The sequence below is a fragment of the Salmo salar genome, chromosome ssa18 (assembly GCF_905237065.1).
Source record: "Salmo salar chromosome ssa18, Ssal_v3.1, whole genome shotgun sequence".
NCBI lineage: Eukaryota > Metazoa > Chordata > Actinopteri > Salmoniformes > Salmonidae > Salmo > Salmo salar.
The window spans coordinates 19,257,227-19,269,503 of record NC_059459.1 but is presented as its reverse complement, the minus strand read 5'-3'; the positions used below and the strand labels follow the sequence as shown (position 1 = coordinate 19,269,503).

The 12,277-nt window shown below is 42.5% G+C and overlaps 1 protein-coding gene across 1 annotated transcript in view; it reads right to left on the bottom strand.

The window, feature by feature from the left end:
- LOC106577001 (protocadherin-15-like) overlaps positions 1 to 12,277 on the bottom strand; it is a 250,597-nt gene that overhangs the window by 154,145 nt on the left and 84,175 nt on the right. The window contains 4 exon segments of the mRNA XM_045700849.1: positions 2,892 to 3,062; positions 7,244 to 7,354; positions 7,579 to 7,698; positions 10,846 to 11,001. Coding sequence (XP_045556805.1) covers positions 2,892 to 3,062; positions 7,244 to 7,354; positions 7,579 to 7,698; positions 10,846 to 11,001 — 558 coding nt within the window.

Below are 12,277 nucleotides of genomic sequence, written 5' to 3'. Positions count from 1 at the left end.
ACATTGTAGAATAATAGTGAAGACATCAAAACTATGAAATAACACAAGGAAGCATGTAGTAACCACAAAAGTGTTAAACAAATCAAAATATATTTCATATTTGAAATTCTTCAAAGTAGCCACCCTTTACCTTGATGACAGCTTTGCACATTCTTAGCATTTTCTCAACCAGCTTCATGAGGTAGTCACCTGGAATGCAGGTGTGACTTGTTAAAAATGTATGACAAGGTAGGGGTTGAAAACAGAAGATAGCCCATTTGGTAAAAGACCAAGTCCATATTATGGCAAGAACCCCTCAAATAAGCAAAGAGAAATGGCAGTCCATCAGCAGTCGAAAAACGATCATGGTCGAATTGCTGAAAAGAAACCACTACTAAAGGACACCAATAAGGAGAAGAGACTTGCTTGGGCCAAGAAACACGAGCAATAGAGATTAGACTGGTGGAAATCTGTCCTTTGGTCTGATGAGTCCAAATTGGAGATTTTTGGTTACAACCACAGTGTCTTTCTGAGACGCAGAGTAGGTGAACAGATGATCTCCGCATGTGTGGTTCCCACCTTGAAGCATGGAGGAGGAAGTGTGATGGTGTGGGGGTGCATTGCTGGTGAACACTGTCCATTTTACTCTGGTAATAAACTGTAAACCATTGACAAGCTTTGTACTCAGAGTCTGCGCACAGGTTCAACTGCCCAGAATAGATAGATAGATACATTTGGAGGATACATATCCTCTTAATATGTATTATATCATTATATGATCTTAATGTTTTATATCATTATATTATCTTAGTATGAATACATGGCTTATTCTTAAAAATATAAATAAGTGTTCTTTGTGTATGAGAAGGATAATTAGGTTGCGGACTGTAGTGGACTGGAATAATGTGTACCCCCTAACTTGACTGATAAGAAGACCTTTGAGAGGCGTGAAGGAGTACCGGACTCAAGCTGGGATGATAACACCACCTGCCCAGCCACAGAGATTGATCGTTCATCCTAGACACAGAAGGGGGGTCTGTTTGGGATGGGAGGCCTAGTTGGAGGTTATAAATATATGTTGTGACTCTGTATCTGCTCTCACTGCTGCATAACCTAGTGTGGTGAATACATCTAGCCAGAGCTTTCTTTGGGTATACATCTGGATTACTGAGCCGGAATTTAGAACCTAACAATTGCCGTTATTGGCAGGATTCACCAAGATTTGTAGTCGAAACTAAAGAGTCTGAATCAGTGGAACAGGAGCCGGCACAAAACAAGGTAGGCAAGTTCCTATACCCGACACCACTCATTCTGTCATGTTGGGGAGATGGGTTGGAGGCGGAATATAAATGATTGGAAACGGACCTAGAAAGCCTGGATTTATTCAGTAGGCCTACTGTGTGTACGACCGGTCATAGACCTATGATTTGGAGCCCATAGGGGGTTTAGCCATCAGAAGGTTAGACTATGCACGGTATGCCTAGGAGGTTTAGCCACGAGAGAGAGAGAGAGAGAGAGAGAGAGAGAGAGAGAGAGAGAGAGAGAGAGAGAAATAGAGAGAGAGAAATAGAGCGAGAGAGAAAGCAAGATAGAGAACAAGAGATTGAGAATGTGACAGAGAGAGAGAAAGAGATAGACTTTTTTCCTCCTGCTCTCTAGCTTCCAACATTTCTTCCACTGATGAGAAAGCTGAGCTTTGGGTACTGTACTGTAGAGATCCACACAGCTCCCCGGCCCTGCGTACTTAGCAGTCTGCAAACCTTTTATCATTAATTATAAATCAACCTGACTCCTCTCAGCCAACAACTGGATTCACAATGACTCTCTATTTCTCTCTCTTTATCCATGTCTCTAACTATTTAGGTCACTGTCCATCTCCTCTCCTTCTCCCTTTCTCAGTCACTATCACCATATTTTTAAGACTTTCTCTCTAACACCCTCAGGGACCCAGTGACCCAGGGTGAGCAGAGAAGACACAGAGGTCCATTGTCAAAAAACACATGGGACTGTCACGTTCTGTAACTCCAATCTCAGTTTGACACTGTAGTTGGTGACTACCTCCCAGCACTCATAAAGGCCTCTTCCTTTTCTCTCTCTCCCTCTTATTTCCGACATCCTGTGAGAGATGTCAGGTCCACAGCACCCGACCGCATCCCCCCTCTCTCTCTTTCCCTCAGTCTGACTCACCCCACCCCTCTCTCCCTCTCTTTCTGCTCTACATTTCCTACCGAAGCTATATCAATCTCTATCGCTTTTTGACCGGAATTCAGCTGGTGTTTTTAGTCTGAAGCTAATTGAAACTTCAGCTGTAATTGCTGTTCCACCAGACCAGAAAATGCTTTTAAATGACCATGCTGAGACAAAACAGCAAGGATTAGTGTGCGTGAGGAACACACTCACACTTCAAACTCTGCAGATGTGGCATTTACTTCCACACTCTCCTGCCATGCTGTTCTGCTAGCGTGGTGCTGGTCTGTGCCAGTATAGCACTGTGACTGATGATATACACACTTGTCAGATCCTCACCTGCCTGACACTCACTCACTCACACTCACTCACTCACTCACACTCACTCACTCACTCACTCACTCACTCACTCACTCACTCACTCACTCACTCACTCACTCACTCACTCACTCACTCACTCACTCACTCACTCACTCACTCACTCACTCACTCACTACCTGTTCGCTTACACACGCACAAAGCCTAATCCCCTCCCATACCCCCACTAACCTAACCCTAAACATTACCCCTGAGCCTAAAATAGCCTTTTACCTTGTGGGAATCAGTCAAATGTCCTTGTTTTACTATTGTTGTGAGGACTTCTAGTTTTACTATCCTTGTGAGGACTTCTGGTACCCAGGACAGCAAAACCAAAAACACACACACACACACAGTGTGTTTTGTACCGGTTTGGTGAATTCTGGTATGGTGACTCGGTAGGTGACTGGGTTACAGTCGTGGGTGTTGTTGACCAGGACACAGGGCAGGAACATGGGGCCCAGGTCATCTCCATCCAGAACATCTATTGTCAATGTGGTCGTAGCGGTCCGCCTATTGGCATCGTAGGGGGCACGGTCCTGTAGGATGCAAGTCAACATGGTTACTTACCAAAGCTATTAATGAATAACACATTGAAATATCATCAAACTCAATCAAAAGAGACCAATTTCTCTTTTCAACTTTGTAATCTTAGTGAGCATAATGGGTTGAGAAATATATGTTCATGTACCATCGCTCTACTTAAAATATCATTCTGTAGCATTACAGTGTCTGATTCATAATCCTTGTCAGGGACTCTTCACGGCTAATGACCAGAAGTAATAAGCAAGGCCACACTACATCTTTTATAAAAATGCATTTATTAAAACCCTAAGCATTTAAACCAGTCTCATTAGAGCCACTTGATTTCCAATATCTAATGTGGCCTGCTGGGAGTCTGGGGGCCACTGCCCTTCCTCTTATAAAAGTTCTAATTAAATAAATCCTGATATGTTAGGCTGTTAGCCCACAAACAGTTATCTGACAGAGCTCCAAAGAGAGCCTTGAGTCGTTATGTAAATTTGGAAATAAATAGTAATGGAAACAGGAAAAAAGGACCGACCTTTCTGTTAGGTAGTTCTGGACTAAAAGTAATTATGGGTTATGTAACTTGTAGGCTATTTGAAAAGTTGTTTGTGGATTTGTTTCTTGTGAAGGAATAAACAATGGTCCCTTGATGAGGAGCTGTCTCTATCCTTTCATAATCCAGAACACAAAATTCTACATAACCACAACAAATCAATGATCATTGTGCTGCTTTTATTCTAGGATTAGAACACCATGTCAGTCAAGCAAAGAATTAAAAACAGTCAAACAATCAAAGCGTATAGAGGCTTTGTAAAAAGCTTTGCACTTTAATTGCAAATGTGTAATCTGCAACAGCTGCTATCTTTCCTGCCAATTATGTTCATTTTCCATTCAGTAACAACAAATAGTAACTACACAGAACAAAAAATTAAAACGCAACAAGTGTTGATATCATGTTTCATGAGCTGAAACAAAAGATCCCAGAAATACGCACAAAAAGCATGTTTCTCTCAAATTTGATGCACAAATTTGTTTACATCCCTGTTTGTGAGCATTTCTCCTTTGCCAAGATAACCCAACTACCTGACAAGTGTGGCATATCAAGAAGCTGATCATGACCATTATACAAGTGCACCTTGTGTTGGGGACAATAAAAGGCCTCTCTAAAATGTGCAGTTTCGTCACACAACACAATGCCACAGATGTCTCAAGTTTTGAGGGAGTGTGCAATTGGCATGCTGACTGCAGGAATGTCCACCAGAGCTTTTGCCAGCAAATGTAGTGTTCATTTCTCTACCATGTCGTTTTAGAGAATTTGGAAGTATGTCCAACTGACCCCATAACCATGTGTAACCACGCCATCCCAGGACCTCCACATCTGGCTTCTTCTCCTGCAGAATCATCTGAGACCAGCCACCCAGACAGCTGATGGAACTGTGGGTTTGCACAACCAAAGAATTTCTGCACAAACTGTCAGAAACCGTCTCAGGGAAGCTCATCTGCGTGCTCGTCGTCCTCACCAGAGTCTTGACCTGACCGTCATAACCAACTTCAATGGGAAAATGCTCACCTTCGATGGCCACTGGCACGCTGGAGAAGTGTGCCCTTCACAGATGAATCCCGGTTTCAACTGTACCAGGCAGATGGCAGAAATTGTGTATGGTGTCATGCGGTTTGCTGATGTTTGCTGATGTCAACGTTGTGAACAGAGTGCCCCATGATGGCGGTGGGGTTATGGTATGGGCAGGCATAAGTTACGGACGGCAAACACAATTGCACTTTATCGATGGAGATTTCAATGCAGAGATACCATGACGAGATCCTTGTTGTCATGCAATTTATCTGCCGCCATCACCTCATGTTTCAGCACAGCCCCATGTCGCGAGGATCTGTACACAATTCCCGGAAGCTGAAAATGTCTCAGTTCTTCCATGGCCTGCATACTCACCAGACATGTCACCCATTGAACATGTTTGGGATGCTCTGGATCGATGTGTGCGACAGCGTGTTCCAGTTCCCGTCAATATCCAGCAACATTGCATAGCCATTGAAGAGGAGTGGAATAACATTCCACAGGCCACAATCAACAAGCTGATCAACTCTATGCGAAGGAGATGTGTTGCACTGCATTAGGCAAATGGTGGTCACACCAGATACTGACTGGTTTTCCACACCCCTACTTTTTCTTTAAGGTATCTGTGAATAACAGATGGATATCTGTATTCCCAGTCATGTGAAATCCATAGATTAGGGCCTAATTAATTGATTTCAATCGACTTATTTCCTAATACAGTGCCTTGCAAAAGTATTCATCTCCTTTGGCGTTTTTCCTATTTTGTTCATTACAACATATAATTTAAGCTCCTAAATAAGATCTGGTGCAACCAATTATCATCAGAAGTCACATAAGTAGTTAAACAAAGTCCACTTGTGTGCAATCTAAGTGTCACATGATCTCAGTATATATATACACCTGTTTTGAAAGGCCCCAGACTGCAACACCACAAAACAAGGGGCACCACCAAGCAAGCGGCACAATGAAGACCAAGGAGCTCTCCAAAACAGGTCAGGGACAAAGTTGTGGAGAAGTACAGATCAGGGTTAGGTTATAAAAAAAATATCAGAAACTTTGAACATCCCACGGAGCACCATTAAATCCATTATAAAAAAAATGAAAGAATATGGCAACACAACAAACCTGCCAAGAGAGAGCCACCCACCAAAACTCACATATCAGGCAAGGAGGACATTAATCAGAGAGGCAACAAAGATACCAAAGATAACACTGAAGGAGTTGCTAAACTCCACAGCGGAGATTGGAGTATCTGTCCATGGGACCACTTTAAGCCCTACACTCCACAGAGCTGGCCTTTATGGAAGAGTGGCCAGAAAAAGCCATTGCTGAAAGAACAAAATAAGCAAACGCGTTTGGTGTTTGCCAAAAGGCATGTGGGAGACTCCCTACCATATGGAAGAAGGTACTCTGGTCAGATGAGACAAAAAACGTTGCTTTTTGGCCATCAAGGAAAACGCTATGTCTGGCACAAACAAAACACCTCTCATCACCCGAGAACACCATCCCCACAGTGAAGCATGGTGGTGGCAGCATCATGCTGTGGGGATGTTTTACATTGGCAGGGACTGGGAAACTGGTCAGAATTGAAGGAACGGTGGATGCCACTAAATACAGGGAAATTCTTGAGGGAAACCTGTTTCAGTCTTCCAGAGATGTGATACTGGGATGGAGGTTCTCTTAACAGCAGGACAATGACCCTAAGCATACTGCTAAAGCAACACTCGAGAGAGGTTAAATGTCTTGGAATGGCCTAGTCAAAGCCCAGACCTCAATCCAATTGAGAATCTGTGGTATGACTTAAAGATTGCTGTACACCAGCGGAACCCATCCAACTTGAAGGAGCTGGAGCAGTTTTGCCTTGAAGAATGGGCAAAAATCACAGTGGCTATATGTGCCAAGCTTATAGAGACATACCCCAAGAGACTTGCCACTGTAATTTCTGCAAAAGGTGTCTCTACAAAGTATTGATTCTGGGGGGGGTGAATAGTTATGCACGCTGAAGTTTTCAGGGTATTTTTTGTCTTATTTCTTGTTTGTTTCATAATAAAACATATTTAGCATCTTCAAAGTGGTAGGCATGTTGTGTAAATCAAATGATACAAACCCCCCCCAAAATATATTTTAATTCCAGGTTGTAAGGCAACAAAATAGGAAAAATGCCGGGGGGGGGGATATACTTTCGCAAGCCACTGTATGAACTGTAACTAAGTAAAATCTTTGAAATTGTTGCATGTTGCTTTTATATTTTTGTTCATTGTAGTAAGGTTTTGGTTTATCTGGCGATGGCATACTTAATGAAGCATAAACCAAACAAAGTAACAATCGGTAATTTACCCTATATTCTAAACATCAGCACTTAACACTTTGAACAAAACAAGTCCCTAAACCAACCATTCAGTCCAAAACCTTGCAAACCGCCAATCCATTCGCTTAGCCAGAGTAGAAAACAAAGAGATCCATGGACCCTCAAGTCCTAAACATTCAAAAACTCTCACTGTCAGTTCACTACCATGACACCAAGTAAAACATATTGTTCATTAATATTTAATATGCACAAACACACATGCATATGCACACACACACTTCTGGAGCACACAAACAAACAAAGTGTCTCACATTGGCTTTAACAATGACCAGGTAGCGTGTTTTCTCTTCGTAGTTTAGTCTCTCAGCCAGAACAATGTTTCCAGAGAGAGTATTCCCTACAACCACAGTTGTATTAGACACCTGAGAAAGAAGAAAGAGAGACAGAGAGGGCGAGAAAAAGAGAGAGAGAGAGAGCGAGACAGACAGACAGACAGACAGACAGACAGACAGACAGACAGACAGACAGACAGACAGGCAGTGTTCAGTTATAGGTTTCATTGACAACAGACATTGTTCCGCTGTCCCATTGTTATATAGCTTCAGTAAGTCAAAATCTGCAGTCAGTAATCATTACATCCACGTACTGGGTCGTTGGGGTTGTACTGGATGCCATATTCTATCTGTCCGTTGGGCCCGTCATCGATGTCTGTGGCCCCATTGTCTCCACTGAAGCCTGTGAATATGGTGGTCCCGGCAGGAGTGAGCTGGAGGCAGAGATAGAGACAGAATACTGTCAACAGGCATCTCCCTTTGTCTGGACATTGTAACAACTCTATATGCTACATCTCACTGATATTACTGACCCCTCCCAAGATCGCAGGAACAGTGTCTTCTATAGAAGGTGGCCAAATACTGCCAGAAGTGCAAGAAGTGGAGACCTTTGTTGTTAGGAAGAGTGAATGGATGCACTGATTTGAACTGAAAATGTTTTCGTCAGCAGCCGTGGATGAGTATTTCTCTGGGGGCCTCTGCACCCCACTGACAGCCATAACAACCTCTCAGAGAGATGCTGCAGAGAGAGGGGGCCTCCAGAGAGCTGTGTTCTAGAGCACCTGGGGGCCCGAGGGGAGTTGAGCTCAGTTCAGGAGAGGTTTGACAGCAGTGGAGTCTGATTCAGAACACTGTTCAGGGAGTAATGTTTCCTGGGATAATACACACTGACAGGAACTTAGTGTGAAGAACATAGGAAGTGTCAACAAAGGAGACAAAAGTCATGGTTGTCTGACTCGGAGGCTCTCGATTCAGGCGTCTTACAGATGTAGGATTAAGACGCCTGAAATTGTTCACTTTTTTTTCCTGAGAATTTGCACATTTTAAGTGTACTTGTGGCTTAAAAAGCCTTCTAAAGTGTGTAATTTCCACTTTGACATTTCAGACTTGATTTGCCCTAACAAAAAATGTATCAACCTCTACAAAAATGTCCATTATTTTAATCCACAAAATAGTTAATATTTCCTGTTGCTGCAGGATTATTTTCCAGCTGTAGCAAACTGGCTCAAATTAAGATCTGACATCTGTAGATATCAAAAGCTTGCTGAAATAATAAGACAAGTCCAGTGTCATTAATGTAATGTGATGACATTTTGGAAAAGAGAATCAGAGAAATAACTAGTGTATTTGACAGTGATACTCAACATTAAATGAAATGTATTTCCTCTGACAGCTGCGAGATATGATGGATGAGAGCTATATCAGCAAATGTAGGAGATCAAAATCAATCTACAAATGTGTATGCACATTCTGTATTCACATAATTAGCTTGTTTGTTCATTTCTGCAGACCTTTTGGTCAAAATGTAAGTTTCATTCAAGCATACTGTAGGTAGATAACAGTTTGTGGTAAAAAAAAGGGTTTACTGCAAATTGCAGCCAAAAGTCAATTTGCTGTAGGTGTAGATATCACTGGCTGTTTTTGATTAGACATATTATATAATTCTAAACACAGTGATGCCTAATGCAAAATATTTAAGAGAAGGATATATTGGAGGGGTATTTTGGTATTTGGTATTTTATTAGGATCCCCATTAGCTGTTGCAAAAGCAGCAGCTACTCTTCCTGGGGTCCACACAAAACATGAAACATGACATAATATGGGCATTGTTAACTGTACCAATATATCCTCCAAACAACGTCTTCAGGGGAATTGTCACTTTTATACAACGGGTTAACAACATATTCAAATAACGATTTACATATTTTCATTAAAAATATTATTTAGAGGAATTTATTAATACTATTTCATCCTTCCACAATATATAGTCCAGACACAAATCTAGGGTTGCTACCCAAGCCGGCTGGTTGTTCATTCTATCAGTTTGGTTGCCATGGACGCGACCCAGTTGTTTAGTCTTTTTGTTCTGTATCTATGGAGGCGACCCAGTCGTCCGTTCTAAATGTTCCATTGCCATACTGGCTGGCAACATTCTTATATCCCTTGCTAGCTAGCCAACTACGTCTAACTTATAGTCATGTCAAACAGTGCAGCCAGAAATGTAGTTACATTTGCATTTGTTTAAGCTGTGAACTAATGAGCTAATGATGTGCGATTTCACCTGGCATAGAAAATGTGCTCTCTCGTCAGAACACAGTTGTTCAGAGGAGCTCGCCAACAACACAACTAACATAATCACTTCAAACTGAAGCTGGAGAGAGTGCAAACTAGCTGCATTTTATCTGTTTTCTATTGACATGTATTTGTATATATCCATAAAAATGATGCTGTTTCTTGATTTCAACTGGCTGAGAAAAGCTGCCTACCTGTCTGTCTCATCCTGATCCCCGACACGTTCATTACTTTGCAACAGTTGGAGAATTTGAACACTGAAACAATGTTGCAAAAGTTGGAGAGACAGACAGCAAGGTTTATACAAATTTCTGCTGTTGAAAACTAAATATTAGTCTAAAAGAAATGTGAGATAATGTCTAAATGCTTTTTATAGTGGAGATCAAGATTATAAATTGCCTGGCTGGGTTGATGAGACAGTGGATTACGCAGTCAGATGGAACAAAGTAAATAGGCATTTTAACGTCGTAGATATAGCCGGTGATAACTTGTGGAATAGACACTGGCTGGAACTGCGGTTTTACCCATTCAGCATTAGACCCACCCGTTGTATAAAATGTGATATTCCACTGTGCTCTCTGTATGGACTGGTAGGGAGAGTACTGACTCATGCAGCTATCACTTTGTTGTAAATAAAACATGCACACACTAGCATCGTTGAGCTCTCTGGGTCAGATAGGGAGTATGGTGACATCTATATCACGCAGAGAACACAGACAGGAACCCCATGATTCACTGGGAACGCATAACTAGCGTGATACCGTCCATGCGTCAGAGCAATTTCATGCAATAGAGGAAGAACAGATATCCAGGAGATCTAAGGACCTGCTATTGTTTTGTTATCCTCGGAAGCTGCTGCCTAATATGCGTAGAATAGCTGTTGTCATGTTTTACTCTGTCTCCGTGCAGAAAGCGTAACATAGAAAAAAAACTGAGAAAAATAAGATGGGGAACCCAGTGCAGAATACTCCTGTTACTGCCTAGTCTACACTCTATTCCACTGTGCCTACATCAACAAAGCTTTGACTCTTTAACTAGGTAGGTCCTTAATTTCAATGATGACCAAACCTTGACCTTTCTTTGTATTTGAAAGAATGAAGCATTAATGTACTACATAATTGCTTCAACAGTAGTCAGTATAGGAGTCACTGTCTGTAAGGCCTCTGGGCTTTGCTGACCTCTGTGGGAAGGGTCATGCCAGGCTGAATTACTTACCCGGGGGAGAAAGAAATGCTGACTAAAGCAAAAAGCAACAATTGTTGTAATAACTCTCTCTTCCTCTCTCTCACCTCGTTGACGGCCACATAGTAGCGTGGCTGCTGAAAGCGAGGTGTGTTGTCGTTTTTGTCCCTGACTACAATCCGGACCTCGTGAAGAATCACTGTCCCAACCAGCTCACTGGTGCACTGGACCTTCACCACGATTGTAGTGATAGAGGAGGGGGGCTGAGGGTGAGAAAGAGAGTGAGAGAGAGAAGAGAGAGCAAGAGAAAGAGATACAAGAAATCAACCAATTCAATAAACCAATGATTATGCAATCATCTTTGTAAAATACATTGTCACACTGCTCGAACACACTCAGTAGATGATTAGTTCCAAATGTTTCCAACACAGCCACAGAAAGAATGCTTTTCTACCTCACAGTGTCCTGGGATTTTACAGACTCTGAACAGGGAAGTGGTGGATAGGCTCCAAGACAAGGAGGCAGAGGTTTCAAATCAATCCAACAGAACTGTTTTTTCCTTACAATGAGGAAATTGCAGTGCAATGAATCCAGGAGCCTCAAAACAGTGGGATCTGTATAGCACTTCAAGCTTTCTTGGACTTGTTTTGATACCAGTATTTACAGTGGCCAAACTGTTCTCGTTGTGAAACAGTCAAACATTGATGATATTTCTTGATGACCATTTCCAGCATGCAGCAGGCCTGTCTTATTTTCTCAAATTAATTAGACTAAGTGTTGTTGTCCATTAGTTCACTCCATTAGGGCAGGGGTGGTAGGGTTAGGGGAAAATAATTAAGGAAAATATATTCAAAAATATATATTTTATTTTTATATTTACAAAAAAATGTATATGGTGGTGTCACGCCCTGACCAGGTGAACTCTTCTATTTTGGTCAGGGTGTGGCATTTCTATAGTTTATTTTCTATGTTTTGGTATAGCCTTGCTTTGGGGCGTATTTCTATGTTGGGTTCTGTAGATTCCCAATCAGAGACAGCTGTCGCTAGTTGCCTCTGATTGGGGAATCATATTTAAGTTCCTTTTCCCCCCACGATGTTTGTGGGTTGTTGTCTCTTTTTGTTGGAGCAGTAGCGATACGTTTATTCTCTGTTTTGACCGTGTTATTTCAGTCTGTAATAAATAACATGTGTTCGCTCCCAGCTGCGCCTTGGTCCACTTCTTCCTTCCTGCACGACGATCGTTACAGAACAACCCACCAAACCAGGACCAAGCAGCGGGAGGAAAAGGAGCGCGAGAGATGGGCTCGCGAGGGAAAGGAGTTCTGGACCTGGGAGGAGATCATGTCGGGGAAAGGACCCTGGCGGAAGGATTCCCAGGTCGAGGAGGTGATGCCAGCCGGTGGAAGGAGTCGCAGGCGGCGGTCGAGGAGGCCCGGAAGACACCCCCAAGAATTTTTTTGGGGGGGGCTAATGGGGTGGTCCGGAAGGGCAGAGGAAGAGCCCAGACTGCTCTCGTGGGGGATAACGGCGAAGGAGGAG